This window comes from Microtus oregoni, unplaced genomic scaffold, assembly GCF_018167655.1.
Source record: "Microtus oregoni isolate MIOR12 unplaced genomic scaffold, Mior012 000053F_ref0000044, whole genome shotgun sequence".
In the NCBI taxonomy this organism is placed as follows: Eukaryota; Metazoa; Chordata; class Mammalia; order Rodentia; family Cricetidae; genus Microtus; species Microtus oregoni.
In genome coordinates this window covers 2,280,313-2,303,034 of record NW_024543829.1, presented here as the reverse complement: position 1 = coordinate 2,303,034, position 22,722 = coordinate 2,280,313, and the positions used below count along the sequence as shown (strand labels likewise).

The 22,722-nt window shown below is 35.4% G+C and overlaps 1 protein-coding gene across 2 annotated transcripts in view; it reads right to left on the bottom strand.

Annotated features, from left to right (window-relative positions):
* Csmd3 (CUB and Sushi multiple domains 3) overlaps positions 1 to 22,722 on the bottom strand; it is a 976,611-nt gene that overhangs the window by 373,404 nt on the left and 580,485 nt on the right. For both annotated transcript variants that reach the window (XM_041637611.1, XM_041637612.1), the window contains 2 exons: positions 3,361 to 3,543; positions 1,042 to 1,368 (listed from right to left, as the gene is read on the bottom strand). In XM_041637611.1, coding sequence (XP_041493545.1) covers positions 1,042 to 1,368; positions 3,361 to 3,543 — 510 coding nt within the window. The remainder of the gene's footprint in view (positions 1 to 1,041; positions 1,369 to 3,360; positions 3,544 to 22,722) is intronic.

Here is a 22,722-nt window from a genome sequence, read left to right as displayed (position 1 = left end):
GAGACCAAATTCTATTGAGTATTTTTATATTACCACAGTGGGTTTGCCACCATCTATCACAGAGTGATTGATTCAAGATAAAGCTCTAAACATTAGAGCGGTTTCTGGCTGCTGGCAAAACATCCGCACAAGAAAATACTCACATGTAAGTATTTGAAGTCAAGAAGCTTTCTCTTTTATGTGATTTAATCTTTTGCCACTATCATAAAGAGTTTTAGATGAATAATGTTCATCTTATCTTTTAAAAATACAAACTGAATGTGGCTGAGATATATAAAATCTAATAAGAGAAAACATATCTCGAACCTAAGAAAATATAATAGACACTGAGACAGTATTAAGTGATGTAGTTAGGAAACCTAGGTTGTGGTTGTTAAGGCTTTGTTAGATTTAATACTGTCTGCTAATTTAATTCTCCATACCTTATTTAGAACTTTTCTTATTCCTCCCATGTGCTTTTATATTTAAGGATGCATGAATTAGGTATAAAATCTAAAAATGCATAGTAAAGACAAGACTTGAAGTTGTACTGTCTGGCCTTATGGCTGACACTTTGAGACACTAATGTATGTTTTCACAGAGTGAGCTGAAGGGCCTACCCAGAATTAATGAGTCTTACTCTCCTATAGCATGAGGAGGTGTTCTTTGGAATTAGAATTGTGTGCCGTCATTGATTGTTTTCTATGAGTTCCCTATGAGCCACTGAATATCATTTTCTTTCTAAAAACTTGATAAGTAGCAGTGAAATTTGGTTTAAACTGATGGTAAATTTTAATAGAACAACCTATTGGATCAGCTGATAGTGTAAAAACGTTGAAAAGAATTTTCTTAAAACGATACCTCTAAAAGAGAAACAAAACATAGGAATCAAAATGTAATTGGTTATCAAGAAATACAAAAGCGATCATGGGCAAAACTAGATCGACAGCTATCTCAGCTATCCTTATCTTTGAAACAAGAGGCTGAGTTCCTATGTTCACGCCTCAGTTCTCTACAAACATGCTACCGAGATAACAGACAGACACACAGCAAAACCCTTACTATTGTAGGTGATGTTGAAGCCACGTCCTGACATGGAGTGGTCAGCTTGAAATTCCAGTCGCAGGATGTGGCTGTTACTTGTAAGGTGAGAAGGCACTTCGGCCCCAGTAAAGGTTCCCAGAATGGGGGAATCTGGAGAGTCACCATCTTTAACAGCAAGGAAGTCAAACTGGGATTCCAGATCAAAGTCATTGAATGAAAGGTGGATGCGGCTCCCTGGGTCAGAGATTATGGTCCAGATGCAATTTAAATTATTTCCATAGCCTTCTGGATAGTCAGGGGAAAGGACTGTGCCCATCGGTGCAGTGAAGTTAGACAGGCAGGGAACTGGCAAATATAAATAAAACAGTAAATATCAGAAAGCAGTATCTGAACATATGTTTTTGGTAGTCTGCAAATATAGCGATCAATAAACAACTGAGAACACAGCAAATAATCTAAGTTATCCTATAACGAGAAAGGAAAAGCTATAATTTTTAATTTAAAATGATTTTTATTGAATAGTGAATTAAAGGTTCTGTGCAAGGTTCACATTGTTAATGCGCACACCCAAACTTCATTTCACATATGAACAAAAACAGCTAGTACTTCTCATGAATGTAAGGCTATATGCTTGGCTGTGCACAGATTCATAGTTTAAATAAGAGCCACATGATACTTTGTTTGTTTCTGTGCTTTTAGACAGTGCTCACTCTGAGTTATTTAGTGTTGTATGGAGGGGCGCTTGGTGGTTTCCCGACTGTTCAGTCCCAAAATAATCACACAGAAATTATATTAATTAAATCACTGCTTCGCCTATTAGCTCTAGATTCTTATTGGCTAACTCTTACATATAATGTTAACCCATCTCCATTAATCTGCATATCACCACATGGAGGTGGTCTACGAGGTAAAGTTCCAGCATCTGTCTCCGGTGGGGCTACATGGCTTTTCTTGACACCGCCTCCTTTCTCCTAGCATTCAGTTTAGTTTTCCTCATTCTATCAGGCCAAACCAGTTTCCTTATGAACCAATGATATTCAGAGCATACAGATGGGAATCCCACATCAATCTAGAACTCACTACCAGGCTGGAAAAATCCTTTCTTTACCATTCCCAAAAGGGGACTTTGGGCAGATACGTTTAAGCTATTGGTGAAACAGTATTGAACATAATATGTTTTTTGTCTGATTATTTTGGGGCTGAGCAGCCGGGAACAAACAAATGGCCTCCCACAACAAGCAACTGCTTATAGTTCCTCAGGAGTGGGACCTTGTGAGTTTCTGGATTGTTCATGCTAGTATGTGGGCTGGATTGATCTTGGACAGGTTTAGTTTGTAACCACAGTTTCAGTGAATTCAAGAATGTAACAGCCAAGCCCTGTCCTTAGGAGAGAACCTCACTGAACTCCTCCCTATTCTCTGGACCATCCATTCTTTCAACCCTATCTCTTGATATCTTAATTTGTTCCAGTTCCTTGCCATTTCCATATCCGGAGCACATAGACTACTCTACTCTCTTCTCTTGTACTCCACTGAATCCTAAGACCTTTAATTATACAATTATTATAACAAAATGACAGGTAAATTAGAAAAAAAAACTATATGGTTTCTTTTCCTCTAAAGCTTTTTCATTTGGGGCTGAGGTTTGGCTCAAAAGCAAACTCATAACTCTAAGCTTCATGAAGCATGAACACATTTTTTAAGCGAAAAAGTAAACTTTTTTTTTAAATAGTACTTTCTTATAATATAATGATGACTATTTACTTGAACATAAAAGTGTTTCAATAGATGATACTCATGTTTGTTTTGATTAAGAAAAAAATTGAGTGTGTTTTGAAAAGTATGTTTTTGTAATCCTAACATTTCATATAAAATAAACTTTAATGGGTTTTATGGTGTGAACTATGCCTTATTTTGAATGCTTCCATGAAAAAATAAGGAATTATAAATAGAATAGAGGCCTTGAATATTTTAAATAGCTTTGATTACAAATAAACATGCATTATCCTATGAAAGTAAATGGGCTAATTAAAATTAGCAATGATGTCTAATTTCCATAAGAAGTGTGTCTCATATATATACAGTATAGAAGGCCAACTTGTTCGAACACATGGAATAAATATATTTGCAATTACCAAATAAACTATGTTAACTTTATTTAAATCTGTAATGGAATTTATAAATTGGCATAAGCACCCATGTTAAAAATAGTATCGCAAAGTACTACTCACTCAAAAATAATTACTTGGTTCCAGCTCTTTGCAATTAATTACAAAAACAATTATATGCAAGGACTTGGTAACATATGCCATTCAGAAGCGAAGCATTTGGTACTCACAGATACAGATGGGTATATTTGCAGACCATTGGTTATTCTCTTGACAAATAATGGATTTCTCTCCAATTAATTCAAACCCAAACTGGCATTCAAACCTTAAAACATCACGATTAGAAAAACCATCGCCTTCTCTAATTCCATATAACGGTGTGCCAGGATCGCCACAACTTTCTTTCTCGATTTCTGTAAAATACACGAAATAATTTAAGTTTCGGACATCATAGGTACATGATTCCTACACTACAATCGTGCTCAACGTGCACTTTCAATGTAATGATACTTCAGAGTGGAAGGATGGGTTCATTTTCAGATCTTAGTTTTATTTCTGGTCTGCCACTCTTATGGATTGACTTGATGGTTTTCTTTGGGAGCCAAATGGTGCATTGCTGTCATTTAGCCAGGTGGAGTCGTCTGAAGATATTATAACTAATTAGGGCAGCAGAGGAAAAGCACTTTAATAGAAGATCATGACAGCATTTAGATGTTTTGTGTGTCTTAAACATATACACCCACAAATATACCTACATATATTTCTTCCAAATACCCCTATTTTTCTTATTATTTGTATATTATGCTGAAAGTAATGATCAGAGAATGAAGATTTATTACCTTCCTTTTTCTTTTCTGTAATTAATCAAAACCTATCATCAAGAATGATCTTTCAGGTATTTTTTTGTTGACTTAACTGTGCAATAACTACAAGAATAATCTGCTTGAAAGCAAGAATTCATTTACATTGTAATTTTCTCAGATATATTACTTGAAACCATGTTTATCAGAAAATTTAAATGAGATTGGAAAAAAGAAATATTTCAAAATGAAATGCAAGCTTTTGAATCATATTCAAAGATATTCCAAACTGCAAAGGTGAAGGTCTGATTGCTAACAGCAAATAACTGTGGTGGTTGTAATCACTAGAGGTTGCCATTAAACATAACAAACATTAATTTTTAAAAAATTAATTCTCATTTTCATATGAATTCTAAGTTATAAAATATATATGTATATATTTATATAAAATATCTGCACAACAAATGGCTTCTCTGATATCTTTCAAGAGCTACATACATAAAGTAATATTAAATCAGAATTAATTAAGATAATTACATCAAATTTTATACTAAACACACTGAACATCTTTTTAAAATAATTTGTTATACTTGGAGTAGACTGGCTTAGTTTCCCTATGCCAGAAACAGGGAACTTGATGACTTCCTCCGGCCTCTACAGGTACCAGGAACACTTGTTGCACTCACATATATACAATAAAACACTAACAACTATAAAACAATATATGCTTTTCTTAAAAAGTAGAAAGAAAATTTAAACACTTTAAATTTAATAAAGTATATCATCTCCTGCCATGCATCATTCCCACATTCATTCATTACTTATTATTCTTAAATCTACCAGCCGTTTATAAATGTTTCCTTTCCTTTTTCTCCCTGATTTTATGGATATAAAATATGCAGCAGTAGTAACATTCACACCTATGAATATATAAAAATATTTTCCACAAAATGTCTTGTTATCTATTGGTGCCATACCATACTTTGAGTTTTATTACGCTGTATCACTTAAAACTTTCTTTTAAACCAAACTCATCTAGAGTTGTGCTTGAAAAACCTTAATTCCTAAGCATAATCCACAAGGGCTTATTCTTGCTCCAATCACTACAATCCACAGGAGACTTTTACACACTGTTTGACCTATATCCGAATGTCATCACCATGTATTATTATTCTTCTTGATGGAATTCATGTTTGATATCAAAGGAAGAAGTTAGTAATTTTACAGCTCTTCTATTTGCAGCAGGAGAAAGTGGATCTCTGCACATCAGAAATTTGTGAAAACACTGAGTCTACTACAGCTTTGAGATATCAATCAAGAACTAATTTAATTACATGAGAAGTTGTTTGTATATGGAACTGATTTTATTTTAATTCGAGGGCTGACAATAGCAGCTTATCTATGTCAGAGAAATGATACTACCAAGTTAGTAGTATAACAGAACTCTTGCTGGGTTTTTACATATCATGATTATAAATATCTGTCAACATTTTTTCTATTTCTTTCTGGGCGTGACAATACATCTCAGCAACTAGGAGGCAGAAGCCAAGTAAGATTAGCCCATGGTTTGCAGGGGCTACAGAGTAAGTTTGAGGTCAGCCTCAGCTACACATGGCACCATCCACAAACTTAAAAAAAAAAAAAACCGAAAATTATTCTAAATCTTAATATTTTTTATTTGTAGTTACTAGACTAGTTATCTTTTCACACAGTTATAAAATCTTACGATTATATCAGCCTACTCAAAGGATTCACATAACAAGCTTTGATAGTTTTGAAACAATTCTATTGTTTTAGTTAAGTATAGTTATCTTTTATTTACAATTCCACCTATGTTTATTTTAGATCATTTATGTTTGTACTGTCTTGAGCTAATATTGTTTTGTCTTACTATTCATTTAGAAACATTTCTAGCTTTTGTAGTTTCTTAAAAATAAAATAATTTGTCTCTCAATTTTCTTCTCCATACTATTTTGAATAAAAAGTTTATTGCTCATTTCTAAATACTTTCTGTTTCTATTCTGAATTTTTTTTTAAATTTTCGAGGCAGGGTTTCTCCATAGCTTTTTGGTTCCTGTCCTGGAACAAGCTCTTATAGACCAGGCTGGCCTTGAACTCACAGAGATCTGCCTGCCTCTGCCTCCCAAGTGCTGGGATTAAAGGCGTGCGCCACCACCGCCCGGCCTATTCTGAATTTTTTACATATAATTTTGGTCTTTAATACTTTTTCGCTTGGTATATTTTGTTATTTGTGGAACTTTTATTTCTTTTTGTCACTCTTTGAGAGTACCGTATAATCGTTTTGATTAAATTCACGCCATCACACAACTCTTCCCATTTTGTGTCCCCATTCCCCACACCCAATGTTTTTGAATCCCTTAAGACCATTTTTTAGTGCCCAAACATGTTTTTGAATGTTTGTGCTTTTCTACTAGGGAGTGGTTGACTTACCAGTGGCTACATTCTTCGAGAAATCTTTATCCCCATCTCCCTGTAGCTAACAATTGCTAATAGATCAATACCTACATATGGAATTCTGGGCCTAAGACCCATTTATGCTAGAATTAGATCTGGCTGCATGTGTGAAGGTTTTATACGTGCTGTCCAAGCCACTGAAAGTTCATATGTGGTCTGATTTATTCAGAAGATATTATTTCTTGAAGACATCCAAAACCTCTGACTTCCACACTTGTTTTTACTTTTGCAAAATGATCCTTGATCTTTGGGAACAGCTTGCATATATACGTTCCTACTATGGATGAGAATCTTTCAATTCCTTATTCTACACACCTTGGCCAGTTTCTGTGTTAATCATGATTTACTACAAATATCTCAGTGTAAGGTTGGCAGATGCACCATTCTATGGGTAAAACATTTTGTCATTAAGAAACAAAATAATACTCTGTCTGCTTAGTAATATAACAGTAATTGTTTCATACCAGGGCTCTGGCCTCTCTAGCCATGAAGTAGTCACCCAATAACTGCCAGTTTGCATTTTATTTTGTTCAGTGGCACTTCCTTCCCAACCAAAAGAAGTAGCTTACTCCCATAATACTACTGTACTAACGTAGCTTGAAAGGTTGCTAGCTAAGTCTAATCAATGTTTACTTTTCTCATCAGATAGCATGCATAGTAATTTCTAGATGAAATTTTGTATGAAACCTACAGTTCTCTACAAGTTTGATTTTGCCATGTTCTAAGATGCAATTGTGTGATGTCTTCTATAATGGTGTCATGCCATCACGTTTGGGACAGTCACAAAGAACAATGGCAATAGCAAGCAATGTTTGGGCTTCTACTTCTCCTCGTCTAAAAATTTCATGTGGCGTATTTATGTCAGAATAACATTGGATGAATCAATGACACACATTCAATTCAATTTTTATTTCATTGCAGTCAAATTTAATAATGAGCTTAGTTATTTTTGTATGGTTATATTTGTAAATTCTAAAATAAAGTTAGCAATGTTCAAAAATGAATGTATATGTTAGTGTGTTTTCTTAAGGTCAGGATAAGCTTACTTCATGTAATTTAAAAGATTGTTCTATTGCTCTTTGGAAATTTTATCATGACAAGTAGTATCCAAAAGGTTGATGATACATTAGTGAACGATGATTCTCTCTGGAAGTCACCATCCCCATTTATAAACACACAACATCATACTATTTAAAAATACACAACATAATACTATGATGAGAAAGGCTGACCAGGAAACAAGTGTAAAGAAATGCTTGTGATGAGGGATGGTGAGAAAGACGTGCAAAACGTCACTACTCTTACACCTTTTCATGGAGATAGTTTTTTGAGAAATGTAGTTCATTCTTCATCTGAAAATATTCCTAGAACTAACTCAAAGTTCCATGGGAACGGTCAATTGGACTTCTGATAAGCTCTCAATGACATAGTCAACTCTCACTAAGCTCCATTTCCAATACTTCCTATATTACCATATTAGGAACCAAGATTCCTATATATGTATCCCTTGAGAAACAAATCCATATTCAAACTATATAGAAACTGTAGTACCTCACATTGAAATCCTGAAGAACTCTATATATTTGAAAGCTATAACTATACCTCATGTGTAAATGTAGTTGAAGTTTTAAAAGTAAATGTGATTCAGATTCTACAAGCCTTTATCTATCTATCTATCTATCTATCTATCTATCTATCTATCTATCTATCTATCTATCTATGTGTCATGATATATATATAGTGTGAACACATATTTGTTCATATATGTGTATTTGTATATGTATATATTTATCTTTTTAATTTAGACATCTGTCTCCTTTCATGAAATGCATACAATGTTTTCGTCTTTAAAATTCAATGCCTATATACATGTTTCAAAAAGTAAGTTATTAGGCACTGTGTATTCAGTTATAAAATAATATTTTATAATATTTTATTGTCTATAAATGAAGGGTTAACATGCCAAGGACATGAGGTCCTTTTCAATTAGCATTCAATTAACACTCATGAAATGGCTTAGTTTGCAAAGTTATACAGAATATATATAGAAATATACAGAACATATATAGACATCATATAATGATCATATTCCAGTTATTTCTTTTGACTAATCTAAGCCTTTCAGTAGCTTTGCGGTTGAAGAATATGTTTGTTAAATACTTCTTTTAATTTATCTTTTATCCTATGATTTTTTTTTCCTCTATGGTGAGGATGAAGACTAATTCACAAGGACACATGATTGCAAGCATATTGTGTTATAGAACTTTCTTGGCAGAGAGATGTGGAACTTATCATGACTTAGGTATGGAGGTCTAAAAGAAAGTACCATATGGTACTTCTGATCCCTGTTCTCTGCCTGTTCTCTAGGTATGGTCATGTCCATTATAAAAGCCAGGGTTATATTAAACAGCCATCTCTATATAGTTGTACTCTGACCATCAGATGGGATAAGTACAACACTTCGTGAGATTCCCTAAACTCTGAACATGCTTAACTAGTTTACTAGTTTCCCTTCAGTTGCTGTGATAAAACAATAACTAAATCAACTTGAGGATGAGAGGGTTTACTTCATCTTCCAACCCTCACATCACCATTATGTCAATGTGGGAAGCTACTCTAATTTGCTTTATGTTACAGAAATATAGACCAAGAACAGAAGGACTATGGGGATTAAAATAAGCATATTATATTTTTCAGGATACAGCTCATCATCAAGGGAAGTCAGGCCTGGAGTTCAAGAAAGGATCATGGAGGCAGGAACTGAGGAAGAACCATAGAAGAATGATGTCTACTGCCTTGTTCTCCATGGCTAGTTCAGAACACTTTCTTATACAACCCAGGGCTAGCTGTCCCGGAGAGGCACGATTAACAGTGGGCTGTGCATTCCTACACAGCCCACTAATTAAGAAAATGTCCTGTGATATACCCATTTGCCAATCTGATGGAGGTAACCATTGAAGTTCTTCCGTCCCAAGTGAATCTAGTTTGTGTCAACATGACCAAAAACAAAACAAAACAAAAAACCTCATAGACATGTCCATAGGACAGTATGATGGAGGCGGTTTTCCATATGAGGTTCCCTTCCCCATGTATGTCAAGTTCACAGAGCCATCACACTTCATATCAACATACTACTCGTTTCATTCAGGATATGTATTACCAATGAATGTTTTACCAGAGAAAAATCAGTTTAACACAGGAAGTTACTCTCCCAAAGCTTCTAGATTTTATTATTTCATAATAGCCTCATCTCTCAGAGTGTCAAACAAGACTGGGATTTCCTCAACAAATGGTGGCTCCACTGGGAGTCACAGAAGTATCTCTAAGTCCTTTACTACTAAATTGGGAAGGAACAAAGCAAGTATCCAATCCCCATAAAAAGAGGCAATAATCACAGAGTACACCTATTTTTCCTTCCTTTTCTTCAACATTTTGAAGACAGAGAAATAAGCAGAATGAGATAGATGAAATAAGGGAGGATGAGAGGTCAGAGGAAATAATATAATTAAATTATATTATAACATAAGCAGAACACTCTGAATGTAGCATAGTGGGAGCAAAAATAGAAATATAGGTTTAAAGGGCAGATGCAAAAATTTGTGGAAGTGGCTCTTTCCAATACATTTTTTTTTTATTTTTAGTCACCAACTTAACTTTGATCCCAGATGCCTAAAGTAATATACTCTAATTTTAAATTCCATCAGATTTCCTACCGAAGAGTAACATCTGGCCTTAGAGGGACATAGAACCACACATTGATCCAACTCTAACTTGACAAGAGTTCACACAGTAATTCAAATATTTCACAGAGAAGCCATGTAGGTTAAAAGAGACTGATCTGTAAAAGTTGCAGTTCTGCTGATTCTTAGCATTAAAAAGTCTCCTGGGAATCTCATTACCTCCGCAACTGGCTTGCAAACTTTAGAAATAGAGAAGCATGCAGCTAGAAAAGACCTTGTGAGTTAAACTGGGTCCCCTTTATGGCATCTCAGACAAATGAGACTACAGTCAACATTTGAAGAGATAAAGAGAAGGAAATCCATAACTACCTGGGGAAAAGTAGCAAGGAATATGTATGCAATAACAAAAGCACAAAATGTTTTACAATTATGATGAAAACATCAGCATTTTAAAATCCTTCAGATCTGGTACAAAAGCTCAGTAAAATAGTATGAAGGTGGCAGATTTAGTCAGAGACCAGACTTGCAGTTTTCATAGAGGTCGTATAGAACACGCCAACAGTGCAAAACAGATACTCTTTTGACCTGAAGTGATCAGAGGATTTAAATGATGCTCACATTTAAGTATACTTCACTGTACTGTTATTAAGAGAGGCAGAATTCGCCTCTCTTTTACTACGACAATAGCAATATGCTTGATAATATGACTACAAATAGCAATAAGATATTTATTTAATTGACTATGTAGGAATAATTTGAATGTTTTCACTTAGGGAAAATAATGAATGTCAATTCCATACATATGTATCTTAATTTTATCTGCTGAATACCTGTATCAAAACAGCATCTGATAATTCATAAATGAATGTATATGCCTATATATGTGTGTGTATGTATGTATGAATGTATATATATTGGGTAAACTAATTTAAAAGGAATTTATTTTTATTTTAATCTATCTTATATTACTTAATAAATTATTAATTAATACTTGTTTTGTAGGCTAATTTATCCCTTAAAATGATCTGCATTTTGCTGTTTAGAGTTGAAATGGCAAATTTAGAGAACTTCTGAGCTCTGTTCACGAACATCTGTGAGGAGCTTTTACTCGTTAACATGTTTAGAGTATTGGAATTTGAGTTACACAGTATTTGGATTCAACTCATTGATATTCAAACTTTCTTCTGAAGATGATATTTCCTGAGGTTTTTCTTGCGAGACTTTGATCAACAACTTTACGCTCAGCCTGTCATTTCTCAGAAGAACACGTTGAAGTCTAAGAAGGCAGGGCTAGTTCTGTTATATATATCCGAGAATCTGTTCTTTGTAACCCAGTGAAATTAAACAACTTACAGTCATAAAAACTGAATTATTATTAGTGATATATTTCATGAAACTTGACAATGACCTGAAATGCACCATAATGGGACCTCTCTAAATTTAAGAAGCTATGCTCTAACCTTAATTTACCAACCACATAAATTTATTTCACATATTTCAGGAACAAAACAATTTAGTGTGATCTGATGGTAATAAATTACAAGAAAAGAAAACCAAAACCATAGCGTGCATGGTCTCTAGTAGAGAGTATGTAAACTCTAGAGTTATCACCTTTAATGTGTAACTAGCTCATTTCACTTTTGTATTTACTCCACCCCCACCATGCGTGAGCAATTGTGCTTGAGGCTGTTGCCATAGACAGAGATAAGTTTCATTTAATATCTCAGTAGATGCCACTCTGATGAACTGATTATTTTGAGTCAAAGAGAAAAAGCAGGTGTAGAATGTCTTAGTACCTTTCCCACTTAAAAACAGGTCATAATGATGACTCAGCAGAAAAGAGGACTTTACTGCAATATCATGTATACCAGAGTTTGGACCCAGAAACCACAGAATGTGTTTGGTACTACACAGCCAAGAGGAATTGATGCTTTTTTTCTTACATACAAAATAAGTAAATATGTAAGAGAATTTGATTAATTAAATAGTGAGGGAGTAAGAAAATGAAAATTAGTATAATCTAGAAAGAACTAAAATTTGATTGATCTATGTGGTTATATGTTAGATGTTATATGGTTATAATTTGTGATATTTTAGATAAAGGCACACTTTTATAAAAGAAATGATATTATGAAATAAAGTGGCAAGGTTGGAAAAAGATCAGATCACACACTGAAGTTATTTGAAAGGTCTGATAAAACTGATGATGTGGGTGGGAAGACACGGGGTGACTGGCGTACACAGTGTAGAGACTTTGAGTATTCTGAGCAGACAGTAGGTACTGCAGAAGCATTCCAGAAGAATGCACCGAATCATCTACACATATCAACAATCACACAAGCTTCATCTGGATTGAAATCAACATGGTATGGAGTCAATTAAAGAGGCATGACCCTGCTTTCTCAGGAGCTTACACTTCGATGGCAGCCAGTCACATGAACGTATCGGGGAGCACTCCTTTTATAAGGAGTCACCAAATGCCATTGTTCACCCGCAACCTCACTTAACCCATCCATTTTTAAACATTTTCCTCTGAAGTACCTTGAGTGAAAGAACAAAGTGAAATATAGATTTTTGTCTAAATCTCTGTAGCTACCTGTTTAAAAGAGTTTGCAAGCAAGGGTAGATCAATATTTTCTGAACTATAATAGCAATCAAAGTAAATGGATTTTTCTTTCGAAAGAATGATTCCTGCTAGCAGCCCAACAGCTGCCATCAAAAACTTCAAAACACTACTACTCTTACTGTATCTACTAAAGGACGTATAATTATTTGAGGGCATAGCTTTGTATGTCTATAAAGCAGGGAAGTAAAATCAGCAAGCCTTGTGAATATAAAATATCACGTGGAGAAACCCTCCCCGAGTGAAGCAAATGAACAGGATACGTCCTTGGCTTTACATATCAACTTGTTTAAAGGATATTAAGTTCCGGGTCTACCTACACAATTTTGGCGGTTAACTAAACAGTCAGTGGGTTCCATATGTGCTCAGATACTGGACAGATTACTCAAGGAAATAGTATTTTGCTGTGATAGGACATTCTGGTCAACTGAATCTTGAGAGGAAAGGGTTTATTTTCCATAATAGGCTATAGTCCTTTATCAGAAAAATCTTGTTTACTCAATTAGTAGTATCATCCCCCACAACTCTTCAGACAACTTTCTTATACTACAACCCAGAACAATCTTCCCAGGGATGGCAATGCATACAGTGAGCTGTTCCCTCCCACATCAATCATCAATCAAGATAATGCTTCTACAGACATTCTCACCATAAAATTTGGCGTAGGCAATTCTTAAATTGAAGTTCCGTTATCTAGGCATCTTTAGTTTATATTAAATAGGTGAATCTCACCAGCATACATTTTTAGAAAGTCTTTTTAATATTTATTTATTTTCGATTTTTAAAACAATCTTATTATACATACTAATCCTAGTTCCCTCTCTCTCCTGTCCTCCCGCTCCCCCCACCTTCTCCCCAGCCCATCCCCCATCCACTCCTCAGAAAGGGTGAGAACCACCATGAGGAGTCAACAACGTCTGTCATATCACTCCAAGCAGGACCAAGGTCCTCTGCCCTCTATCTAGGCTGAACAAGGTATCCCTTCATGAGGAATGGACTCCAAATAGCCAGTTCAAGTACTAGGGATTCTATAAAGGGTTAGATTTGCTTTTAACAGTGGTAAGGAAGACAGAGAAAAGAAGTAAGGTATCTACATGTGTTTATTGAGTTTATTAAGAGAGTATGAGTGACTATATTGCGGCAGAACCATGGGTGTCTCCATACCCACTAAAAAATATCAGTGGATGATGGTTTCCCTATAGGTAAGTGGTAGACAGAAGTTTCTGTCCTGCCTGGTCCTGTAGCTCTTCAGTCCCAAAGAAACACACAGAAGCTTATATTAATTATAAACTCTTTGACATATTACTACAGGATTATTATTAACTAGCTCTTGCAACTTATATTAACCCATATTTTTTGTCTATGCTTAGTCACGTGACTTGATACCTTTTATCAGTGAGGCATTCTCATTTTTATTACTCTACGTCTGGCTAGAGACTGACTCTGAGCCTTGACTCTTCTCTTAGTCTGATTGCCCCAGCCTGACTGACTACTGGCCAATTAGCGTTTTATTAAACCAATATAAATGACAATCTTTACAGTGTACTAGAGCATTATCTCGTAGCACTAAGTAGATGAAATCTCCTTCTATTACTGCCCCCAGCCTATGGACTTTGCAACCAGTGCAGAACTGCATACAGGCAGCAGGGAAGAATGACTGCAATCTCAGAGGTGATCGCCACATCCCTTCCTCCTATGAAGGATGTTAACAGTCAAACAGCCTGATTGTGATGGCCTCTGGCAAGCAGGCACAGCTGATCTGAGGAAGATGGCAATTGTTCTGCTGAAAAGACCACATTCAGTAAGTTTGAAAATTCACATGTGAGCTTAGAAAGGCTGGCGTGAGTATCGCCTGGCTTCTACCTCCCCAGGGCTGCAGCTATCAGTGCAGCACATCAGCCTGACTATTTTTTTTTTTTTAATGTGGATTCTGGAGGGTCAAGCTCAGGTGTTCATAATTGTAAGACAAATACATTACTAAGTTTTCTCCCCAGGTGCCTGAAAATCATTTTCAAAACTAACTCTCTGTCATGTATTTCTTTCTGGATGCTGCATCGCTGATTATAAAAACAATTGGTTCAAAGAACAGAACCTAGAGATTTAATCTGAATTTTCATACCATGTCAAGAAAATTAGAGAAGCAACTATTAAATCTTCTATTGTTCCCTCTTATTGAAAATATATTGTTTTCTCTTATAATATATTTGGATTACACTTTCCCCTCCCTCTACTCTTCCTAGTTCCTCCTACTTCCCCTCCCATCTGAATCTACTCTCTTTCTGTCTCTTATTAGAAAATGAAAGGCTTTTAAGTGATAATGACAAAACCTAGGAGATAAAATGTAATAAGATAAAAAAAATTAGATGAAAGTTAGACAAGGAAACCAGCAGAAAAAAAAATCGTCCAAGAGAAATCACAAGAATCAGAGAAATCTCACTGGATATACAAATGATAGGGGCAGGGCCCATGTGAACAGTAGATGGCCATTCAAAATGAAACCAATGACACTTTTAGAGTTTCTGACTCATTCTACATTATATGGTTACTTTTCACAATAACGGTCTTTGAAATACGTATATTGAGCAGTGATTGGTCACCTGTTTTCTAAAGCTTACTTGACCCTAGAGTCATTTGTTCACAGTTCCTTTTTTCTCTTGTACAATGTGAGATCCTTGACAGCAGTTATTAAGCTCTGACTAGGGATTACTGGAAAAAAGAGGCATGATTAATAGACAAAGACATTAGAATAACGACTTGGTTTTTTCCCCAAAATAGGCACTCAGTTTAATTCAAAACATGATTTAAAAGTGATAGGAAAGATTCTAATATCAAGAAGACTGTTTTGTTAAATTTTAGCTCTTTTGAAATTTATGTGATCATTCTTATTTCTTCTTAGGTAATACATTTTTTTTTCTTGACCTACTAACTTAGTGTTGTTAATGCATATGTGTGTGGGGTTATGCTTAATATAAGAGAAAACATTTGCTTACCATTTAAATTTTTCTCTTGGAAATAAGACTCCTTTCAGGTCCCTTTAGGCTAGAACTTTCACTATACATAGAATTTATTCTAAACAGAATGATAAAAATTGTGGTTGCTTACTTTTAATCAGTCACAACTGAATATATCTGCATAGTTATATTTTGGGGAAATTTATTCTTAGCATTATTGGGATTGAACACATTCTTATTTTTTAAGATTTCATAATAAAGTAGATATGTCAAGACAAGCAAGGGCTGAAAAAATTTCAAATTTAACATTTATTCTCCATTAAAAATAATATCAAACTATACCTAAAAACTAATAAAGTTCCCTGAAAATGACAGCATCAAGTAATCACTCAGTCCCCAATCCTCAGTGCCTCTGGATTGTTATATTCCAGAGAAAAGGGCACCAAGAATTTAGGGCATGCCTGGACAAAGGAAGAGTTAATCACTTTGGTAGTATGTTGGTGATGGTTTATAACCTCATCCATTTATACATATAAGTGTTCTCTAAGTAACAAAACCAATGCTTGCCCCAGAAACTGCTGGCACAAAAGCATGCTCACAGCTTTCAAATGATTATTTTTTATTCTTCTAATCCTATCAACTAAATCTTAAACCTTCCTCATGGCAATAATCTTAGAAGGAGCTGCACAAGTATTATTGCCTAGGAAACAGAGTCTTCAAACATTTGAAACAACAAAGCTTTCTTAAATTCCCACTATAGGGCCTCCCTCTGGAGTTTCCAAAGAGCATTCCCTACTAGCAACGTGAACAATGTCCATGTGCGACAGTCATCCATAAATTCCCTTGCACAAATCTGAGAGCTATCAATGATGAAAAGAAAGAATTCAGAGGGTGAAATTGAAGGAGATTCAAAGATATAATTTTGCATTATTGGCTTATTCAACTAGGGACAAGTCAACATCCTTGAAGGTTTGGATGAAATGTAAGCCAAAACTTACTTGTAAAACCAGCTTGAAGATTGACCATTATTGCACATCTCCCTAGCTCCAAGAGTGCATTTTGATTAGTCTAATTAATCACAATAATCGTATTCCAATTACAAATGATTGGCTTAGGATTGGCCAGGTTTGATGCAATGTAGGCCAGTAACCTGCACTGAGAGCTTTTTCATGGAAGCTTAGTGTTTTGTCATAAGGTTTCTATGGATCTGCTTTCTGTTCTGGGACTTCTGCCATTGTCTAATTCAAAAAAGGAGAGAGGCCCACCCAATATGTCTAAATTATGACCACTCTGTAGAGTCAAAGACAAGACAACAAATAGCACAAGAGTCTAACATCATAATTAACACTGGCAGAGTTTTATTTTTACGGAAGAATGGGCATTTTAGTAGTGTTTTCACAGCCATAGTAACTAATAATAGTCTTTGTAAATGCCAATGGGCTAACATTAGAAGCCTGATGTAGGTAAATGTAAAGGGCTTTCATGATACTTGCCAATCTCAAATATTTGTTAATAAAAAACTGCTTAACAGGAGAATTAAAAAACTTCAGGAAACCCAAATATGGAATAGATAAACATTCAAAGTACAGAGCCTCTTAAGAGTACCCAGCGAGTGACTAAGGGTAGGAAAATATATTCAGTGGGGAAAATGTAGGTGTAGTTGTACTAGACCACTGGATTGTTGGATCCTTGAACATAAACCATTTCAAAATGGTTTTTTTTTTTTCATTCCTGTATTTCTGGCACCCAGCAAAAACGGGAAGTACCCAATATGTTATTTTCTCTCTGTTTTCATGAATCATAAGGGAAATCAGAGGTAGGGAAATTGGAAGTCAAAACTAGACCTCATTAAAAACCTAGCCTGTACTAATTAGTTACAGCTGGACTCATCCCAATCAGACTGATTTGGATTAGGAGACTGTTTCTGATTTGACTTCCTCAGAGCTCTCCTAAACAAACCACAACTGGCAGAACCGTTTTGTCTTGTTCTTAAAAATATGTATTTACATCTTCTCTACCTATGAGATTCCTAATAAGGGTTTCTCACGCAACCATTAAGCTACTGATGATCTCTGGAGTCATGAGAGCTTGGTACTCAAGAGATCAAATATAAAACAGAGAGGGAAAATTAAGAGAATGAACAAATAATGAAACAAATGATTAACTGTGTAACTTCCCTGAGAGGAGACAAAAGAGAGAAAAAAGAATACAAAGAATGGTGGTAATTGAACTTATCTGAACTTTGCTGTCCTACAAGTGCAATTTTGAGATCGGATGTAGTAATAAGAGCGGCAGGGCTGCGTCCCCATCACCCCGGCCGCCTGCTAGCTTATGCCCGAAATAACACCACACAAACTGTATTCTTTTAAACACTGCTTGGCCCATTTCTATCTAGCCTCTTCTAGGCTAGCTCTCGTACCTGGACTAGCCCATTTCTAATAATCTGCTGTAGCCCACGAGCTGGCTTACCAGGAATGATCTTAACCTGCATCTGCCTGGAGTAGGAGAATCATGGCGACTCCTTGACTCAGTTTCTTACTGCTCTTATTACAACAATCGGATAATGGATGAAGTTGAGTGAGAATGTGCAATTTGTAACTGATTTTTTTATAATTTGCTGACATCATAGGTATCAGAAGGAAGAATTGACTGGAAACATGTAGACTATTTCTGTTTCCAGTATTATGCATTAATATGCTATTCCTCAGATATTTGCAAGGTTAGAGCTAGGAGCTCAACATTAGGAACAATGAAGGATGGCTTCGGAAATGAGGATTAGCAGTGAAATGTTATCTAGATAATAACACATTAATGACCATTATAAACACCTCATGAGTTGTTTAAATAAAGGGGACTGAAATTTATTTCTATTAATCAATTGTGGTCTTTGTTAATCACTTTTTGTTGCTCTAAAAATTTACCTGAAGAAAAATCAAAATGAGGAAATATTCATTGCAATTTCTGATTTCATCAATTTCAATTAATAGCTACTTGGCTCTCTTATTTCTGCCTTGTATGTGTGAGATGGGGGAGGAAAAATGCCACAGCAGGAAGCATTTTTTGAAGCAATGTATCTTAAAGTTTGGCAGGTAGGAAATGAAACTAAGAATAAATGGCTAGAAGTTGTGGTGGTGGCACACACCTTTAATCCCAGAATTTGGGAGGCATGGGCAGGAGAATCTCTGTGAGTTTGAGGCTAGCCTGGTCTACAGAGCTATTTGAAGGAGAGGCTTCAAAGCTACACAGAGAAACCCTGTCTCAAATTTAAAATAAAAGGAGAAGAATAAATGGATGGAGATATGATACACCCTTAAAAACATACCATTCCTCACAGTGACCAGCTAATTCTCAGAAGGCCCCACCTCTTAATGAACTGTTGAGTTATATACTCACCAATGTAATAATTTATTTATGAATTTAATGTCCTCTAGATCAAATAGAGCTCTCATTATGTTTTTTTGGTTTATTTTAAAGTCTTTAATATATGAATCCCAAGGATATCAAAGTACAACGAGATTAAGAAATCTTTTAAGTGACTTTGTTTTCTGTAAATAGTTTTTTCATTTTTTCCCCTTCTCTTTTTTCCCCTTAGTTTTAACAATGAAAACCCTTGCTTTACTTTCTCCTAAACTGAGTTTAAGATAAGTTCAGATGAGTTAATGAAATTTTGAGACTGTACCAATAGGGGGAGGTGCATGTTAACTCCTTAGTGGATATCTGTTACTGTTACTTCCATGACTCATGGAATGTTCTGCCTTGACATCTCTTTCTACCAGTGACCCTTAGTATATATATTGGTGTGAACTTTTTGGGGAAACTAAAAATCTCACGACATTGACTCTCTCCTTTTCTATGAGTTGCCTGTCACTGTTCAGTTCCTGTTGATCTCTGAATCTTATAAGGCTTTGTTCATTCATTTGGGCAGTAAGAATTCACTTTACTCTCACAATATGCCAGGATTTTGAAATCTTAAACAATATTAATCTTTCACCCACTTCATTCTGAACACAAAGCAGGCTTCATTTGCATCGAGTACTCTTCCTCACACAATACTTGACATGGGATACAGCACCTGACTTTTTGTGAGTACTTAGAGAACACAGTGAAGGAGTGGAACAGAGTGTGGGGCCGTTTAATAGGTTAGGGTTAGGATTAGGGTAATGCTCCACGTAGCTGCCTTCATGATATGATGAATCATCATAAAGATGAATTAGAAGATGTGGGGAGAAGGGAGAGAAATAAAAGAGAAGAGAAAAAATAGAGAGAGCATGTGCTCCATTCTCTTAAATTAAGCATGTCTCAAAGGGCAGTTATTTCTCCACATGTTGACAAATTAAGTAGAGTATAAACACCTACATTCTGAGAGGGACCAACTCAGCCCATAGTAGCAGATAATAAGACTAAAGCAGCAGCCTGGCTAATGATGAGTTAACTACTAGCTAGGCACCAACAGGTGGAATATGCACGGAGAAGAGTACTCAAAATCCACTGTTTAAAATTGGTTTAATGATGAGTCAACTACTAGGTAGGCACCAACATGTGGATTATGCATTTCCTGTAGAAAAATAAATTAGCAAATACTGAAACACCATTATTTTCCTTATGGGAGAGTTGCAGTCATTGAGCACATCGAGGTTAATTGAAAAACTTAGAGACATAGAAGCCATCTAAATTGTTTTCCCGGAGAATCTGTCCATAAAATGTAACTCTGGACCCAAGAGACGCTGATGCTACACTCCACCATCCAGCTCAGCTTTCAAAAACAACTAATACTTCATGAACGTCTTTACTGACATTTGCAGCTTAATGCTTTTCCTCATTTCCAAGTTGCTTTTTTTTTTCTTAAGGCTTTCAAATTTTTTCCCTAGTTAATTTGAATTAGGATTTATACATGCGTCAATTTCAACACCCCAATAAATCAATTTAAGTGTTTCGGGTCATAATAGGTAGAGAATTTATTTTTATTTTTAGCTGAATCCTGACTGATGGAACAGGTAACCAAAGGGAACTGAAGTAAATTATTTATTTTTACTATAGACATTCTGTACAATTTATAATCCTAAAAGTATTAAAATCTGTTCTAAAACATGTCAAGTGTCATACTGTCCACTCATTTATAATACAGTCACCAAAGATTCAGTCATCACCTAACTTTCACTATTACAAGTCTCACAAGAACACAAGGCTACTCAGCAATAACACATATGGAAAGAACCTACAGACTCACTATCTTCTGAAGACCCCCATGAGTCTCAGTGAATTGTATCTGTATACCAGGTTCTCTTAGTGCTTCTAATAATTCTGGTTCCTCAGATCTATTAAAAAATGGGGTACAGATCTAAACAGGAGGTTCTTAACAAAGTAAACTCAAATGGCAGGGAAACACTTAAAAATGTTCAACATCGTTAGACATCAGGGAAATGTAAATCAAACTACTTTCAGATTCCTTCTGACACCTGTTAGTATGACTAAGACAGAAAACACAAGTGGCAGCTCATGCTGGGGAAGCTATTGGCCAAGGGGAATATTCTTGCACTTCTGACAACCACTTTAAAAATCAATATGGTGGAGTCTCAGAAATTTGGGACTCACTCTTCCTCAAAACCCAGGTATACCACTCCTGGGTATACACCCAAAGGATGCTCCATCCTATCATAAGGGTACTTGCTCATATATGTTCATAGTAGATTTCTTCATTATAGCCAGAAACTGGAAACAACCTAGATACTTTCAGTCAAAGAATGGGTGTGGTTTATTAACATAATAGAATATTACTCAGCTGTTAAAAATGACATCAGGAAATTTGTAGAATCCACATCCTTAGAGGTATTAATATGATTCCTATTCTCCATGTATCAATATTTCTCTTAATTTCTGTTAGAAGGTGAAAGAGAGAGAGAGTTGATCACAGGCTGGGTGGTTGAAGGAGGGAGGTAGAGAGAGAGACAGAGAGAGAGAGAGAGAGAGAGAGAGAGAGAGAGAGAGAGAGAGAGAAATACAGATAGAAAAGAGAGAGAGAGAAGAAGAAGGAAAAGGAGGAGGAGGAGGAGGATGAGAGGAGGAGGAGAAAGAGGTGGAGGGAGAGGAGGAGATAAATCCTAAAATACCTAATGTAAGATTGTATGACTTTACTGTTCTGAAATATCAATTTCAAATTGTATACTTATTTTCTAGCAGTTTGTATTATTCTACTTTATATGTAGATCAAGTACATATACTTGAATGAAATGTATCAAGAGTTGCACACAAACACACATACAGTTAAATATCAAAATTGGTTAAAATTGCTCAGGCCTTTTGGCAGTAGACATCACTGTTGTATTTCTTTTATCTCCCGAAATATATACATATTGCACACACACACACACACACACACACACACACACACACGCACACACTTCCACAGGAACTCTATAATCCATGCAGCTTTCTTGACTCAATAATAACATTCAATATGTGAAAATGGGAAATATGTGGTAGATCAGATTTTGAGGAGTTGTAGTATACACAATAAATACATAAAGATAGCAAATATTTACAAATGGTGGCAATTTTCCCAGCTTTATCCTTGATCTTGATAAACCATCTTGTCTAGAATTTCAGTAGTCTGTTTTTCTTTATGTATACCTGTTTGACTAGTTTTTCAGCACCTTAGATAGGGAAGGAATCCAGTGAAGTCCTGCAGCTATTATTTTTACTTTATTAATAACTTCTGCCCTATGATTGCCACATTCTTTTTATTTCAAATATTATAAATATTTTCTCTTAAGTAATACTATCACTCTTTTGTTCTGTGTGATATGGTAGTCATGGAAATTTCTCACTATTGAACTGTAGATGACATGAAAAACGCACGACTATAATTTTCTCAAGGTTCCAAATTATATTTCAAGTGCTTGGTAAAAAGCGATGGATTATATTGACCCAAGTCAATAAGTCTCTGAAAGATAATGTGAAAGTGAAGTAGTCTATACAGCATGTTGCCTATCACATATTAAAAACTGGAAATAAGTACATTTGTTCATCATCTTTAAGTCCAGTAATACTCCAGATGTGTGGATTG